Source organism: Puma concolor, chromosome D3 (genome assembly GCF_028749965.1).
Source record: "Puma concolor isolate L17-30 chromosome D3, mPumCon1.1.hap2, whole genome shotgun sequence".
In the NCBI taxonomy this organism is placed as follows: Eukaryota; Metazoa; Chordata; class Mammalia; order Carnivora; family Felidae; genus Puma; species Puma concolor.
The window spans coordinates 57,632,273-57,649,070 of record NC_141678.1 but is presented as its reverse complement, the minus strand read 5'-3'; the positions used below and the strand labels follow the sequence as shown (position 1 = coordinate 57,649,070).

Genomic DNA, 16,798 nt, shown 5'->3' with positions numbered 1-16,798 from the left:
CAGTTTTATATATGGATTCTTTAGGTTTTTCCATATACAAGATTGTGTCATCAGCCAATGGAGATGTTTCACTTCTTCCCTTGCAATCTGGATGCCTTTTATTTCATTTTCTTGCCTAACTGTCCTGGTTAGAACCTTGATGACAATGTTGAGTAGAAATGGTGAGTCCAGACATCCTTGTCTTATTCCTGCTCTTAGGGGTAAAGCTGTCAGTGTTTTACTATTAAGTATGATATTAGCTGTGGGTTTTTTGTGGACAGCCTTTATGAGGTCATTTGATTTCCTAGTTTATTGTATTTTGATGTTCAAGATATGTTTATTGAATACTGACCATGTGCCAGGCACTGTTCTAAGTGGAAGAGACACAAAAGTAGACAAAAGAGAGAAGCTGGTATGATAGTGACAGAGAAAGACAAACAAATGTAAACTATGTCAGATAATGAATGTTACGGCTCAACTGTGTAATTAAAAAAAAAGTACACACTTACAAAAATATAGACCACAAGTCAAAAGGCACACCAGACACAAGTAGCAGGAGCTGACCCTGGGGCCGTCACCATGGCCTCAGCTGGAGTGAGCGGGACTCCCTGGGCATTCTTTACCCTCCTTTGGCACCTTCTGAGTGCTGTGTAAATGTACTACCTAGTCCAAAAATTTAGCGTTAGAATAATGGTCTCTTTAACCAAAAATTCAGAAATACAAATGCACCACACCAAAAGAAAGGCCTTGGTCTGCCCAGCCATCAGGGACATGCTCATGTGAAGCCACAGTACACATGTGAAACCTGAGGGGCTCCCAGGGAGCACCACATGCCTTACCCACAGCCTTCTGCAGGGCCAGGAAGCCATTTGAGAGAAGGCTGCTTTGGCCTTTGGTCCAGTAGTTAATTTTGCAAAACAAGGCAGCCATGTTAGATCAGCTAGAGATCAGATCTTAGATGCAATCGGCCAGCACAGTGGTTAACAGTGCAGAATTCAAGTCAACCAACGTGACTGAATCCTCCTCCACCACTAGCCATTCTGGGTCCCTGTTCCTTCATCTGCAAATGGGATGAGGGTTAAATGAGTAGGTATAACAGAGCCCAGTTTAGTGCCTGGCACACAGTGACGCTCTAAGACTTGGCTATTATTAGAAGGAGGCAAATGACCCCAAAACCCATTGGTATTGGGTCTTCAAGAAAGGAAATTCCAGGGTCTCTTCTAGATCATGCTCTTTAAGTTCTCAGTTCCACACAGGGTGAGTGGCCATGCAGCAGCACCCTAAGGCTTCAAGAACCACTTGAACCACATCTGAAAACCCAATACTCTCCCTTCACCAAGACAAGGGAATCCCCCTCCAACTGGTTAGGCAAAATATTTCAGCACTTAAAGATTAAGCATGTAATTATCTAGAGCTACCACTTAACCAGATAAACTCTCAAGCCTGCCCAAAAACTCTGAGGGGAAGGAGGAAGGGGAAAAGAACAGGAGGTGAAGGTTACATTATTTTGCTTTGTTTTGTTTGTTTTTCCCTGCCCCAGGAGAGAAAGCAAGTGGATATGTTCTAAGACTTCCAACGGTGGGAGGGATGGGTTTAATCCACAAAAGTCTACTTCAACCCTATAGTGTAGAGGAAATGCTAGGAACTTGCACTAGATAGCCGGTAGAGAAAGAAAGAATATGATAAGATAGATGTTATAGGGGCTCTGAGGGGCAGCCTGGGATCTGGCTACCACATTTAAATTTTACATTTAAGTAAACGTTCTCTGAAGGACACAAGGAAAACAAGTAGGAGCCCAGAACATACCTCTGCTTTCCCAAGGTAGCGTTGAGGGGAGAGGTCAGCCAGTGATGGGTGTGAGGGATCAGAGCTGGAGGGATTAGGGGATTAAGCAGGTGTGGTGCTGAAATAATTATGGACTGCGAGAAAACAGCCTCTGAGATTTACTTCAAAAGAATGGGGAGCCTCCTTCTCTCCCTCCACACCTGTGGGTGTTTGTTGTATCAGCGGGATTCTACGGGTAGAAATTTCCACAGTAAAACGTTTCAGAGACAGCAAGTGGAAGCGGAAGGGTGAGATGCTGTCTCCTCCAGGTGAATGTGTCACTGGCAAGAATGGCAAGGTAGTAGAGAGGCCACCAGAAGGTCCCCCGTCTCCCTCCCGGGCTTCCCTACTGAAGTACAGACAGGGGACACACAAGGAGGAGGCCACAGCCCTCAAAGCTCCCAAACAGAAAACATTGTCACTATCCCAAACATGAGGAAATAACTCAAAAGAGCTGCGATCAGCTACCCTATTACTGAAACGTTAAGTCACAGCGGCCGCTGTTGTGCCGCAAGCAAGGGAGCAGTCACCAGTTGCTAATTGCGACAGAATAAATACACCTCAAATCCTGGCGCCACGACCATGCCCACTTAACCTGCGGTCCCTCCCTGCTCAACCGGCACGCGGTCCTAAGGCTCGAGGAAGACCTTCACGCAAGGTTCCCGACCCGGTGCGGGAGCCCTCCCGCCCGGCTGTGACGTCTTGGCAAGGCCACAGGGCCACATCGAGCTCGTTTAAAAGTTAACCAGCCTGTTCCGCCTTGCGGGTATCAAAAGGATGATGTGATCGCGATCGATACTCGTGTCCTGGCTCGTGTTACAGGCACGATATTCGTGTTACAGGCTCGCCCTGTATGTACTTAAAGCTCAAACTTCACGGTTTGCTAATTCCAGACGCCCAGCGAGCTAGAGTTCGAAGGCATTGTTCTGATGGCACGAATGAGAAAAATGGGCTTCGAAAATAAAGCTGCTTATGAGCTTAGTGTCCGTGGCCTCTCGGCCCCAAGCGCACACGCCCCCAGACTCGCGGTCCCCACCCGGAGCACTGGGCGCCCGCCGCCCACGCACTGCACCTGTCCGCAGGCGAGCACCTGAATAGTCATGGCCGCTGCACATTCCTGCATTTTGCAACGCTGACTCCAGCTGGACCTTTAGAGCCGGGAGTGTCGCGGCGGGCGAGGGCAAAAGAACTCCTAAGCGTGGTCCGCGGAGAGGGAGCACAGGTGAGAAAGGAGTAGGCTAGTCCTGCACCACGGGGAAGTCTAAGGAGCTAGGGTAGCAAGAAGCCTTGGGCTGCAGGTGGGACCTCAGGGACGCGCGGACGTGTCCCTCCGGGTCTTTCGATCCAAAATACATCCCAAATGAGGTGACGCTGCTCCCACCTAAAGCAAAAGCTCCTTCCACGCCAGTGCCAGAAAACGCGTGCCCGCCACGGCCTCCCTGCCCGCCCCGCACAGGTGTCCCGGCTGGCCTCACCTGCCAGGCGGCCGAATTCGCGCTCGCGCATGTCCCGCAGGCTGCGCGGCCCATAGCCGTAGGCGAGCGGCTGCGGGCTCGAGTCCCGGAACCGCGCGAAGGCCAGCAGCTCGGCCCCCCGCGGCGCCGCCCCGCCGGCCATGACCCAGGCCCGCCAGCCCGTGCCGTAGCTGCCGCCGGGCCGGGGGGAAATGCCGAGGCCGGCCCGCCCGACTCCGCCCCCGCCGCGCCCCGGCCGCGCCTCCCCGCCCTCTAGGGGCACCTGGTCCGCTGCCCAGGGTGGCGCCTCTCCCGGCGGCCCGGCCTCCCAGGGGAGCTGACTCACAGGGTTGCAGTTCTTTCCGGCCCTTTTCCCACCTGGGGCGGGGTAAGGAAGTGCCCGCTTTCATTGTCTCTTTAAACAGCTTCCCAGTGGAGCCCAGGGAGATGCCCCCAAAGACCCTTGGAACACGAAACTCTCGTTTATCTACGGTCCCACGAAAAGGCTAGTGGCTGAAGTAACGCATTGCTTTCTCCTGCTCGGCATCCTGAAACCTGGGCATCCTCCCGCCTGACTCTACCGGTCCTGACCCCGGCATAGCACCCGGGACCCTCACTCCCCGTGGCGGGGGGCGGGGGAGGACTCTTGTGGGGTGTTTGCAAGGAGAGTTCTCCTTGCTGCTCCCCACTGGGTTGTGTGCCTGAGAATGCGGCTGAGCAAAGGGTGGAAGACGAAAAAGATTGGGGATCCAGGAGGTTGGTTGGCTAATTTGGTCTCCGTGGCTGCGCAAGGTCGAAAACAGTAGCTCGGATGCGATTCGGGCCTTAGCGCCGGAGGCGCTCCGCCCTTGGGCCTGCATCCGGGGTGCCGGCGTCAGAGCTGCTCTGTCTCGGGCCTCCATTGTCTCAGTACTGAGAGGCAGGCCAAACCCATGCGTTGGAAGGAAGTGTAGAGCCGGTGTCAGGGCGAGTGGACAGGTGCACAACACGGGGCCCAGGTGCGCGACAGGGAGAACTCAGGTGCGATGGGGGCCCGCTCTCCCTCGACAGAGAGAACTCGGGGTCGGGGCCCGCTTTGGAGCATGGAGTGAAAGGCGACCAAGTAACGGGGGCCTGGGCGAGGTGCCTGGTGTGGTACCAAGTTGGGGCACTTAGTGCAGAACCTGCTGTGGAAGGGGGGACAACGTGCTGGCAGCCCAGGTGAAGGGACTCAGGTGCGGGCCCAGTGGGGCCACCGGCCCAAGGTGGGGTGGACTACTGGCTTTCGAAGCATACCATGGTGGGAGGAGGTGGAAAGGGTGCCCATGACACAAGTTCACCACAGCCACGCCCACTGTCACCCAGTGCGTGGGTCTCCGGGGCCTTAGGATGCCTGATGATGTGCACTGCAGACTCCTGGGCCCAGCCTCTGCCTGTATGAAAAGCATCCCAAGGGCTGTGGATGGGCCCAGCTTGAGAGAGCTGCCAGAAGGCCATGCACAGTCCTGCCCCTCCTAGCCCAGCCCCCCAATACCAGGTTGCACCGGGGGGTGTAGGGTCTATATGGCCCTGGCCAGAGGTTCCCTGTCCATAAGAGCCAGTCCCGGGATTCCCCCTGCTTAGGTAGCCTCATCCTCCTCTCTGCCAGATCTCCAGGTTCTTACTGGACAAGCATTCATACTTGTTCTGGAAGGACTGAACATATTCATGAACGAATGCCCGAATTTGCTCATTGGCTTCACTGACTCCACCCCCATCCTCTTCTGCATACCTTCTGACCACACTTGTACCTGGAACTTTGGGCTCCGGTGCCATCTTGACCCCTCTCCACAGCACTCCTTCCTGCAATGTGACTTCTGGCAATAATGATACGAGCACGTACTGCCCTGGGCACCTGTACACTTTGACCTGTACTAATTGGTCCACAATTAAATCAGCACGTCGATGAGGTGACTCTTACAGGTGAAGACGCTAAGTCACAAAGACATAGAGTAACTTGCTCAAGAGCACACAGCTGGAAGAGAATGGACAAGCCAGCACCTGTGAAGTCAGTCTCCAGAGCCCAACCAGTGAAATGTGTTCAGCAGCCTCTCTGGTCCTCAGGGTCTCAGTCTCCCCACATCTAAGTTGGGAGGGTGGTGGGAGCTGGTCGTCCCAGACACCGTATGGTGTGTGTGCCACTCACCCCTCCTTTACTGCCCTACTTCCCAGGGAGGATCTCCTCCTGGCCACGTTTGTCAGGCATTAACTTACGTGAGTGGCCTGGAAGCCTTTTATCAAAATGCAGATTCCGATTCTTCAAGTTTAAGTTGGGGCCTGAACTTCTTTGTTTGTAAGGAACCTGGGTGATGTTGTTAGTCGGTCCATGAACGGCACCCTGAGGAGCGAAGGCCTTCCTTATTTCCCTGGGAATGTAAGGAGTACCTACCTCTCTCCTCGCGGTGTTCTGTGGCCAAGTAACAAATCGCAAATCCACTAGGGTGCTGCTTTCGGGCAAGCCTGCCTAGTGAATAATCTGAATGGGCCAACTCAATGCAGAACTCTTTTTTTTTTTAATTTTTAATTTTTTTTTTCAACGTTTATTTATTTTTGGGACAGAGAGAGACAGAGCATGAACGGGGGAGGGGCAGAGAGAGAGGGAGACACAGAATCGGAAACAGGCTCCAGGCTCCGAGCCATCAGCCCAGAGCCCGACGCGGGGCTCAAACTCACGGACCGCGAGATCGTGACCTGGCTGAAGTCAGACGCTTAACCGACTGCGCCACCCAGGCGCCCCTAATTTTTAATTGTAGTAAAATATACATAACAAAAATTTACCGACTTAGCCATTTTGCAGTGTACTTGTTCAGTAGTGTTGAGTATATTCACATTATGTGCAACCAGTCTCCAGAACTTTTTCCATCTTGCAAAAACTGAAAGTCTGTCTCCATTAAAAAAAACTCCCATTTCCCCCCTCCCCTGGCCCCCGGCAATCACCATTCTTTTCGGTCTCTTTGAATTTGGCAATTCTAAGTACCTCATATTAGTGGAATCATACAATATTTGTCTTTTTGTGACTGGCTTATTTGAATTACATAATGTCCTCAAGATTCATCCAGGTTGTGGTGTGTTTCAGGATTGCTTTCCTTTTTAAGACGGAATAATGTTCCATCGTGTGTATATATCATGTTTTCTTTATCCGTGCATCCATGGATGGACACTTGGATTACTCCCACTTCTTGGCTATGGTGAATAATGCTGCTCTTAACATGGATATACACATACTTCTTTTGAGACTTTACTTTTGGGTCTATAACCAGAAGTAGGATTGCTGGATCATGTGGCAGTTGTAGTTTTAATTTTCAAGGAACCGCCATACTGTTTTCCATTAGCTGCACCATTTTACATTCCTACAGTGCACGAGGGTTCCCGTTGCTCCTCATTCTCACCAACGTCTGTTTCCTGTTGTTGTTGTTGTTGTTGTTGTTGTTGTTGTTGCTGTTGTTATGGTAGGCATTCTACTGGGTGTGAAGTGGTATCTCATTGCAGTTTTAATGTCCACTTCCCTAATGATTAATGATGTTGAGCATCTTTTCCTGTGCTTTTTGGCCGTTTGTATGTATTCTTTGGAGAAATGCTTATTCAAGCCTTTTGCCCATTTTTTCAATTGGGTTTTTTTTTTAATTAATTGTTAAGTTGTAGGAGTTCTTTATATTTTCTGAATACGAACCCCTTGTCAGGTGTATAATTGGCAATATTTTCTCCCATTCTAACAAAGCTTTTCACTTTGTTAATCGTATCCTTTTATGTACAGTGCAGAACTCTTGAAGATCATTAAAAGTCACTGAACTACCATTCAGTCAAGAAATATCTTTAAAGGGGTTGAGTGCCTGACTCAGTTTTGGCTCAGGTCATGATCTCATGGTCATGAGATTGAGCCCTGAGTCGGGTTCTGCACTGAGTGTGGAGTCTGCTTGGGATTCTCTCTTTCCCTCTCTCTCTGCCTCCCCTGCTCTCTCTCTCTCTCTCTCTCTCTCTCTCTCTCTCTCTCTCTCAAAAAGAAAGAAACATCTTTAAGCTCCTGGCTCTTCCCAGAGCACTGCTTGCTCAGGAGGATGGGAAGGACTTTCACCTACAGACACGCAGGGAAATGAACTACTGAATGCCAGCCACAAGGCCATGAGGCCTGAGTTCCCTACCACTGCTCCAGGATGCAGGTGTAGAATTGCAGGGAAGAGAAAACGGGCTACTTACAACCAGGGAGTTCAGGGAAAGCACCCCAAAGGAGGAAGCCTTTGACCTGGGCCACAGCAATGAGCCTGTGAAAAAGGGAGGGAGAGTAGTGGGGTCTGAGGACGCTGGCAGGCTCAACCTCTAATTGGCACTCTCAGATTTATTTCACCAAGATTCCCCAGGCCTCTCCTGCCAGAAAGAGGCTGTCAGAAATCAGATTGCTCATTCTTACCCTGCCCCCACCGGTGAATGTCTTACGCGTGTTCATCACTCAACGAGCTCCTGGGTCCTGTGCTGTGGGGCTGCCACTGCCTCGTCTGACCTGGTCCAGCTACTGGCCCTGGGGCCTTGGAGGAGCCTGAGCCAGTCCACGTTGAGGTCGCAAGAAGCTAGCTTCTGCGCCCAAAGTTTAGAGCTTCATAGGTAAACAGCTCTTCGGCTCCTACTTACAGCCCTGTCTCGCCTGGGAGCCGTGAAAAATATGTGCCTAAAGGCCAGATTGGGCAGACATGAGAGCCTTGATTTTGTACTTAAAATCTCTCCCTCTGGGCAAGGCTTTGTCCCTGGTCCAGTTCACTGAGCTTGGTTTTCGACTCAGGATGATATCTGCCAAAAACACTTGCTCCCACGTTAATAGACTTCTATAGGACCCCACCCCCAGTGTCCCCTGGCAATAGAGTCCATTTCCAGAAATCACTACTATGCCCAAGGCATGCATTCATATATTCTTCATTCATTCACTCGGCAAAAGGTCAACGACTACTTCTCAGAGTTAAAGTTTATAGTGGTTGAAGTAAAAGGCAAGGTAGGCTTGAGGGCAGATTTTGGAAGGTATAAGTCACCCAAAGGGACTGGAATTTCATTCTGAAAATATTTGAGCAAGAAAGTGCTCCCAAGAGGTGATTTAGGCAGGCCATCTAATGGCCATGACCAGGCTGGATGCGGTGGTAAGAACTGGGGGCAGAGGACCAGCTACAACCTCCTGCAACCTCCAGGCTTGAGGCACCAGAGGTGAAAGTGGGCTTTGGCAGGGGCATCATCCAGTGTTCACTGGGGAGCCGGGGAGACATTAGTCAACAAAGCAGCCTGCATGCCTGGGAGGCCCCAGGACAGGGAAGGAGATTGGGCCGCAGCTGGATCACCCTTCCACAATGCACAGTGCCAGAGAAGGGGGCTTCCCAAGGAGGTCAAGGCTGCGGGGGAGAAAGCCTCCCCAACCTGGGACTCCACAAGTCCTGGAAGAGAAAGCGAGAGGAGGGCAGTATTCCAGGTTCAAGTGCTGGAGACAGGAAAAGGCCCCGAAAATTACAGAAGCAGGACCTTCAGTGAGGCTGGAGCACAGGCTGTGATTGTGCAGGGATAAGGGGTGGGATGCGGAGTGAGGAAAGGGAGCGAGCCAAACTCTGCAGACGGAAGGGACAGGAAGATGCCACGGAGTGCCCACAGGACAGTGGCTGTGTCAAAGGTGTTTCTGGCACCCCAGCAGCACTGAGGATCATGTAGGGAGTCTGGGCAGGAGTCCTGGTGAGGGGCAATGAGGGTCCAGATGACCCTTGCGGAGGTGATGAAATTCAGGGAAAATGGGGACTGAGGGAGGACAGGCTCTGGGTGACTCAACAGTGTTGGAGTGGATGCCTTGGTGGATGCAGGGGGTGGGGGTCAGGCACAGGGACACAAGAGGTTCAGGACATCTAAGTAGAGATTGGGGCCCAGACTCAGGAAGGATGGTGTCGGGGGTTGAAGACACAACTCACAGAAGAGGCCTGTGCAGAGGTCACCCCAGGGGCTCTGGAGTGTTCTGGAGCCGTGGGGATAGCAACATTGAAGTGGTGTCTGCCTCCACGCTGCTAACTGGTCAGAGAGGTGAGGAGACAGCCAGCACCTTGGGGTGCTTAGGCCAACAGGCCAGTTAGGACAAGGGCCAATCAGATTATTGAATGTGCTGGCTAGGGGGTGTGCGGTGACCGAAGTGAGACACTTTTATCTTGGTGGGGATGGGAGCTCCATTTTACAAGCTCCATTCAAGTCTTAAATGCTGATGAGGGGTAGAGGTTTTCCTACTGGCTAATCCCCAAAGGCTCTTGATCCTGAAGGTGTCTGGGGGCTGCAATTATGATGGCTCCAATTTCCTGCCAAGTAGTCAGGATGGAGGGTGGGTGTTGCAGAGGCGAAATCTGGTTGGGAGAGTGACCTTATTATTTCCTGCTAGAGTGAAATGCATCCCCCCTTAACAACTAGAACCTGCTGACCGAGATCCTCGGTCACACAACAGGACTAAGAGAGACAATAATTGAGCAGCTTTTTCTCCAAAGCCTGGCACTGTAGAAGTTCTGGGAGAAACAACTTGGAAGCAGTGGAAAGAATGATCAGAAACCTCAGGAAGCTCCCTCCCCTAGAGGGAAAGGAGACCTTTTCTGTGAATAGAAGCTAAAAGGGCAGTTTGGAATCATGAACAAAGCTCCATTATATCTAAATCCATAATATTCAAAACAACAAAACCCCACCAGTACTAGGGAGACCACAGTAGCGACAGGGTGGGTGGACCCTGAGGGGGAATTTTCTTGAAGGCTGCTTTCCAGGGGGCTCAGCTTCTCTCTGTGTTCATTCAGGGATGGGTTTGGACCAGCCTGCCTCCTTCTTGGTCCCTTCTGGATGACACCTTTCTCCTGCTCTTTGTCTCCTACTCCTTTATGCCACCTTTATGCCAGGGAAAGGATCTGATACCAGTCATGCTATTTACTGACTAGTGGATTACATTGGAGAATCCGTCCTCCACCAGCCAGCCATCTGTGTTGTCAAATTTACTCACCCTTAAATGTAGCAAATATTTAACAACACACTGCTAGACGCACTGTGCTAGATGCTGTGGAGAACAAGGAAACAAATCTAATGCCCAGGTATTTAGGCTCTGGTAGGCTTGTATAGTGGGATTTCATTGGTTGCCTACCCACCGCCCACTGCCCCTGATTTTGATTTGGAAAAACCACCCCAGCCAGATCAGGATGAGGTCCCGATGGGACCAACCCTGCCTTCAGTCCCAGAGTGATCTCATGGCTCTTGCCACGTCAGATGGGCAGGCCCACGCCACTCCACGTGCGGTTTTCCCCTGCCCACTGCTTAGTTCAGGATGTCCCGCTGAGCAAAGCTTAATGTTTAAAAATGTATTCCCTTTGATACGAGCAAGGAAATCTGTAACTTTAACGGCTGCTTTCATCCATGGGGGAGGGCAGCCTTGGAAGAACGCTGACCCATGGAGAGGTCCTCTGAAAGAAGTAGACAAAGGGGCAAGAGTGTCCTGATGAAACTACACCTGAACTTTGTCCTACCACTAAATTTGTTTTCAATTATGTGATCTAATGATTCCCCAAATCATTTTGAGACCAACTTTCTTACCGCAGAATCTAATTGATATAGTGTAAGACATATGTAAATAAAAGATAGGACATGAGAAATGCCATAAAAGACAATGAGAATAAAACACGGTGGCATGCAGAGAAAGAAATACTTGAAAGAAGGGAATTAAGGTTCTGCAGAGGTGACATGAGCTGAGATGTACTTAATCCTAATAGTTGGTGTCTTATTATATATACCCCAGTGCTAAACCAGCGTTTTTCATGCACCGGCTCATTTAATCCTCAAAACAACCCTACAAAGTAGTTGTTTTGCAAAATGAGACTAACATCTGTTCTTTCTTCCAAAATAAAACACCTCAATTCCTAGCTGAAAGCAAGGACTCTGGAATGAAAATTTCACTTCCTAGTTTCTCTTGAGGTGTGGCCACAAGCCTAGATTCTGGCCAAGGAGATGAAGCAGAACTGTGTGGACTTCCAAGAAGTTTTCTTCAAGCTCGGGATGAGCCTTTCCTTTCTGTTGGCTGGAATGCAAAAGATCACGGCAGGAGGCCAAGCAGCCACCCTGGCTGGTGAGGAAGCCTCACACTGAGGATGGAGGACCCCAAAGAAAAAGAGCCCGCATCCCCGATCATGTTGAGAAGTCCCCCTGTCTGTCACGGTCTGCCTATCTTGATTCCTTTTGCGAGAAAACTTCTACCTTGCAAAAGCCAGAAAGAACATTTGGCGTTTGCTTTCACACATAGGCGAATTGAAGTCAGACTGATCCACTGGTAGGTAGTATCTGCATTTAGAGGTGAGGAGAAACAGACACAATCGCTGCCAGTGTGAGCCAGGATCAAAGGCGCTTCTGATTCCTTCCATCCGGGCTCCAACCCCCACCTAGAGTGCCTTGAGAAACACACGGGCTTTGTACATAGTGGTTCACAGGACTGGCATTCCCTGGACAGCCCAGGATTTTCTGGGGTGGCCACAATTTCTAACTTAAAAGAGATCGATTCTGTTCTTTCATTTTACTCCTGAATTTGCACTCTCCCTCCATTTCCCACATTCCCCCTTTGAAATCAATAACTGACTCTGCTTCCCGAGGCTACTGGGAAGGGATTTGGCTCTGTGCTGTTGAAGGTAACAGTGTCCTCAGAACCACCCAACGACCTCTCCCGTCTAGGGAAGTTGTACAGGTCAGAAGGCAGCGACTGCTTAGGCTGGCACTGGGCATCAATCTGGGCTGCGATGCAGTGAATGAGGCAGAGAAGGGAGATGGGGGGAATGGGGAAGGGCAGGTCAGGGACTCTGAAACACCCCATCAACTCCCCTGGAGCAGTTCGAAGGGTACCTTTTTGCTTCAGAGGTGTTGAACTATATGGTTTGTAATCATATGCTTCAAAGGGTGCTCCTTTAGCAGATTAAGATGCATGGCAAATTACGATGTATGTGTATGAATTACAATGCAGACTGCCCACGTGAATAGCACGACCTCTGAACGCTTACTGAACTGAATTACCCAGGTTGTTCCTGAGGAAGGTGCTTCAGGACAACTTGGGCAAAGTGTCTAACACAAACCCAACTGACGAATTAAATACCTACGAATTCAGTCTTCCCAGGACTAGGCCTGTTTTCAGGGAACCTTAGGGGGTTGAGTTCTGTGCTTGAAAATGTTCTACAACACCAGGTTAGTTCACAGATTCTGCCCTGGAATCCCAACAAATCCCGGCATGCCGGTGGGGGTAAAGACTCAGATCCCTCAGCTGATAAATAAGGAACTACTGCAGGCCGTCCTGGTTTCTGAGGTTGGAACTCGGGGTCTCCCTGCCTTGGTGCATACATGCACACACAAGCCTGAAGGAGTAAGACAAGCTTACACAGACTCAATCGTCTAGAACTGAACTGTCCAAATACAGATGGCCGCTAACAGCATGTGGCTAGTGAGCACTTGAAATGCGGCTAATCCAAACTGAGATGCACTGAGTATAAAACACTCTAAGTATACACTAAAGTATGAAATGTTCTTTATATCGTACAAGGACTTTATACCAAAAAAGTGTAAAATACCTCCACAATCCTTTATGTTGAAACGTATAGCTTGTTTATGTTGGACATACTAGGTTAAATAAAACATGTGACTAAAATAAATTTTACCCGTTTCTTTTTATTTTTATTACGTAGCTACCAGAAAACTTTTAATTACTTATACAGCTCACATTATGCTTCTGTTGGGCTAGAGATAGTGGATAATGCTAGTCTAGAAATCTCCATTTAAACAAAGTATCGCCACTCCTTTGGAAGCGAAGTATCATGTTAGATAATGGCAAACTCCAACCAAGAAAATCCCCACCTCCCTCTTTTCAGCATATTTATTACGTACGGCACTCATTTCACTGCCGATTTGCCAGATGACTCTAGGATCTCCTCCACTTTTGTGCCAACCTTCGCAGTAGCGCTCTTCCGGGTTCAACCTCCCTCCACCCAACTGCCAAGCTCCCAAGCTCCCGACTGTCACGGCCCGCCTCCCAAACCTCAGCTGGCACACTCAACACTCTGTTTCTAGCATCTTCTTCCTCCCTCTGCTCCCACTACTCCTTCACCCTCGGGGACACCCTCTTTTCCTCATGACTCACGTATGTGACTTCACATCAATTCACAGGATCGCCACGGAACTCCACTTTTCAGCCCCTCCGTCTATCAGTGTGTCAGGATACTCTGCGTTAAGTCAAACTGTGAAACAATCTATGTACTTTTAAAGAATAAAAGAACTCACTGCAGTTCAAACTCACAACCACCTGCCAAATTCCTAGAATGGCTGGTGTGTACTGGAAGGAAGGGTCAAGACCACACAAAGTGTGATCCGTTTATGCACAAAAACTGTTAAAGCTGAATAATCTGAGTTTTATCTCTTTTTATTTTCTATGTCCTCCCTTTGAAGAGGGTAATAAACAAGGCAATGTCCCAAAGACAGGCGTATGAAAAGAAAAGGCCCCACACGTTAACACAAAATTAGGCAAATTCAGTCACGAAGAATGTGGTTCTTAATCTGGGACACAGAAATGCAGGTCTGGACCCCTGAAAGTGTGGGCAAGGTTCCAAGGGTGTGTGCATATACACATCTGTGACAAGAGTCTGCAGCTGTCATCACATTTCAAAAGGTCTGTGACCCAGTGAGTAGTACTACTGCTGTAGGACTTAAAAATGAAAATCAATGAAATTTTGAGGTAAAGAAAGTCATCTATTTACATGACAAATAGCTTAAGACACCAGTGCCTGTATGCCTATAGTTACTAAGTCCGTTACAGTGCACGTCTGTTAACTCTGTGTATCTTCACAGTATGATCTTCACCACAACTTGCGAAGTGTAACCACTCAGCACCTTCTGTTCCGTTCTGTTCGGTTTTCCCATTACAATTCTTCCAGCATAATTTTTTGACAGCAAGTGTATGACTTTGGCTAAAACAAAGACAGAGAAATCATGAAATGAACGTATGCTGTGACTACAAAATATTTTACCTACATATTCACTTAATTACTATGCCCTTGCTATCGATGTTAACATAAATGGAAGTCAAAACCTGAACATCAAAATGTACAGGTTTTACAAAAAGCAGAGTCAGACCTACAAATACAGAGAACAAACTGATGGTTGTCAGAAGGCTGTGGGGTGGAGGGTTGGCCGGAACGGATGAAGGGGAGAGGGAGATATGGGATTCCAGGTATGGAATGAGTAAGTCACAGGAATAAAAGGCACAGCGTAAGGAATACAGTCAGCAGTACAGTAATAGTGATACAAAAGGGCAGATGGCAGCTACACTTGTGGGGAACATAGAATAATGTATGAACTAAGTTGTACACCTGAAACTAAGGTAACGCTGTATGTCAACTATACTCAAATGAAAAAAATGGCAAAAAAGTTTTTAAAAATTAGTTTTAAAATACCATCACTAATAATTTTGCAATTTTATCCTAACCTTGAAAACATCTTACTCTATTTACTTAAAACTGTCAGACTAAATATCTTACTTAATGAAAAAGGACACCACCAGCGAGATACAGACAATGAATTTCTGTTGAATTTTCTTTCGATGATCAGTGGAATTCACGAAATGGCTATTAAAATCAGTCTTTCAGGTAACATTACTAAATGGGTTTCTTTTTTAAAGAATTCTAACTTGGGGCGCCTGGGTGGCTCAGTCGGTTAAGCGGCTGACTTCGGCTCAGGTCATGATCTCGCGGTCCGTGAGTTTGAGCCCCGCGTTGGGCTCTGTGCTGACAGCTCGGAGCCTGGAGCCTGTTTCAGATTCTGTGTCTCCCTCTCTCTGACCCTCCCGTGTTCATACTCTGTCTTTCCCTATCTCAAAAATAAATAAAACGTTAAAAAAAAAAAAAAAGAAAATAAAGAATTCTAACTTTGCAACATATTCCAGATTATTTTATTCCCTTGACATCCCTCTGACATAGAAGGGACTCTTACTCACATGTTCACTGCTGGGTAAGGAAAGATAATGAAAGATTTAATAAACTGCCCAATGAAACAACCTTGGACTCCAACGTGACCTCTAACTGCATGACCTTGGGCAACACACTCCTGTTAATGCCCCCTCAACCCCATGGCCTAGAATGCCACCATAGGTTATTAATAAATCCCTAGGAGAATAGAACACCCTCTACAAATTTAACCTGCAAATCAGACCTCTGAACCAAGGAAGAATAAAGTAAAAAACCTAAGTAGGTTTTAAGGCAGTCAACCCTGAAAACAATACCAGAGCACACAATTATACTTTGAGCTGTTGAGAGTCCACGCGTCACCAGATGCGCTCTCGGTAGGAATGAAACACAACCTTGAGGTAAAGAAATGCGTTTTAAAAATCAGCATACCACAGCCTACACAACCACACGACTGTGAGGACCTGCAAGTGGCCACCCTGGAGGTTACACACGGCTCGACAGGGCTGTCGTCCAGTAGCCCTTCCTGAACGTCTTCTCAAGGCAATGCTCCCATTCTCTGCAGGCTAGGACTTGAGCACTACCCTCAACGCTACTGACCCTTCTGCGAGTTTGAATCTCATTACCGGAGGCAGTCAAGAGTCCTCTGGAGATGAGCTGCACGAATAAAATCAATGCCAAACTTAAAAAAAAAAAGGGACCAAACGAGTACAACTATAAAAAGGTATTAGAATTGGTTTTCTTGCATCGTAGTGAGCTGCTTCCGAACACAATTCCTAAAGAGAAGTTCCAGAAATATTTTAAGTGACACAAACATCACTGGAAGCTCATTATTGATACTATTAAAGATTTCTCATTTCATCAGAGGAATGGTGGAAGTACTGACACATTACTGAAACAAGTATATATAATACAGTTGACCCTTACACAACACAGGTTTGAACTGCACAGGTCCACTTATACACGGATTTGTTTCAATTCACATAGCACAGTCTCATAAATGTATTTTCTCCTATGATTTCTTAATATTTTCTTTTCCCTAGGTTACTTTATTGTAAGAATACACTACCTAATACATATATCATACAAAATATGGGTCAATCCGTTGTTCATCACTAAGGCTTCCAATCAACAGTAGGCCATTAGTAATTAGCTTCTGTGGAGTTGAAAGGTACACACTTCTAACTCCCATGCTGTTCAAGGACCGACTGTATACTGCTTCCCAGGGGAGCTACTTTGAGGAACAGTACTTATTTAGCTATACAAGCTTTAAGATGGTGAATTTCTTCTTTTTGGGTAATATTCTTTAAATCTAGCACGTTAATAGGAGCAAGCACCATAGGCAGGGCAGGGTGAAAGGAAGGAAAACAGAAGGGAGGGGAGTCCAGGAAGAGAGAAAATTTCAAATGACTGGAAAATGAAATTTCAAATGAATACTTCACTGACATATTCCCTTCTTCGGTAAGCAACAGCATGAACCATTTCAACTGCTAAACCCAGCATCAGAGAGGTGGGAAAGAAGCCAAAAGGGCAGCAGGAATAAAGAGAAATCACATTTTAACAAAT

General features: G+C 48.2%; 2 protein-coding genes across 10 annotated transcripts in view; both read right to left on the bottom strand.

Moving 5' to 3' along the window:
• Positions 1–3,479, bottom strand: part of MOCOS (molybdenum cofactor sulfurase) — a 57,501-nt gene extending 54,022 nt beyond the window's left edge. For 2 of the 5 annotated variants that reach the window (XM_025931303.2, XM_086682765.1), the window contains exon 1: positions 3,279–3,479. In XM_025931303.2, the coding sequence (XP_025787088.1) occupies positions 3,279–3,420 (142 nt within the window). In that variant the 5' untranslated portion in view covers positions 3,421–3,479. Of the gene's footprint in view, positions 1–488; positions 643–988; positions 1,040–3,278 lie in introns of all 5 variants that reach the window. The other 3 variants (XM_086682767.1, XM_086682768.1, XM_086682766.1) reach the window with 3 other exon arrangements.
• A 10,200-nt stretch (positions 3,480–13,679) lies between these two features.
• ELP2 (elongator acetyltransferase complex subunit 2) overlaps positions 13,680–16,798 on the bottom strand; it is a 44,004-nt gene continuing 40,885 nt past the window's right edge. For all 5 annotated transcript variants that reach the window (XM_025931029.2, XM_086682762.1, XM_025931030.2 and 2 more), the window contains one exon: positions 13,680–14,239. In XM_025931029.2, coding sequence (XP_025786814.1) covers positions 14,083–14,239 — 157 coding nt within the window. In that variant the 3' untranslated portion in view covers positions 13,680–14,082. The remainder of the gene's footprint in view (positions 14,240–16,798) is intronic.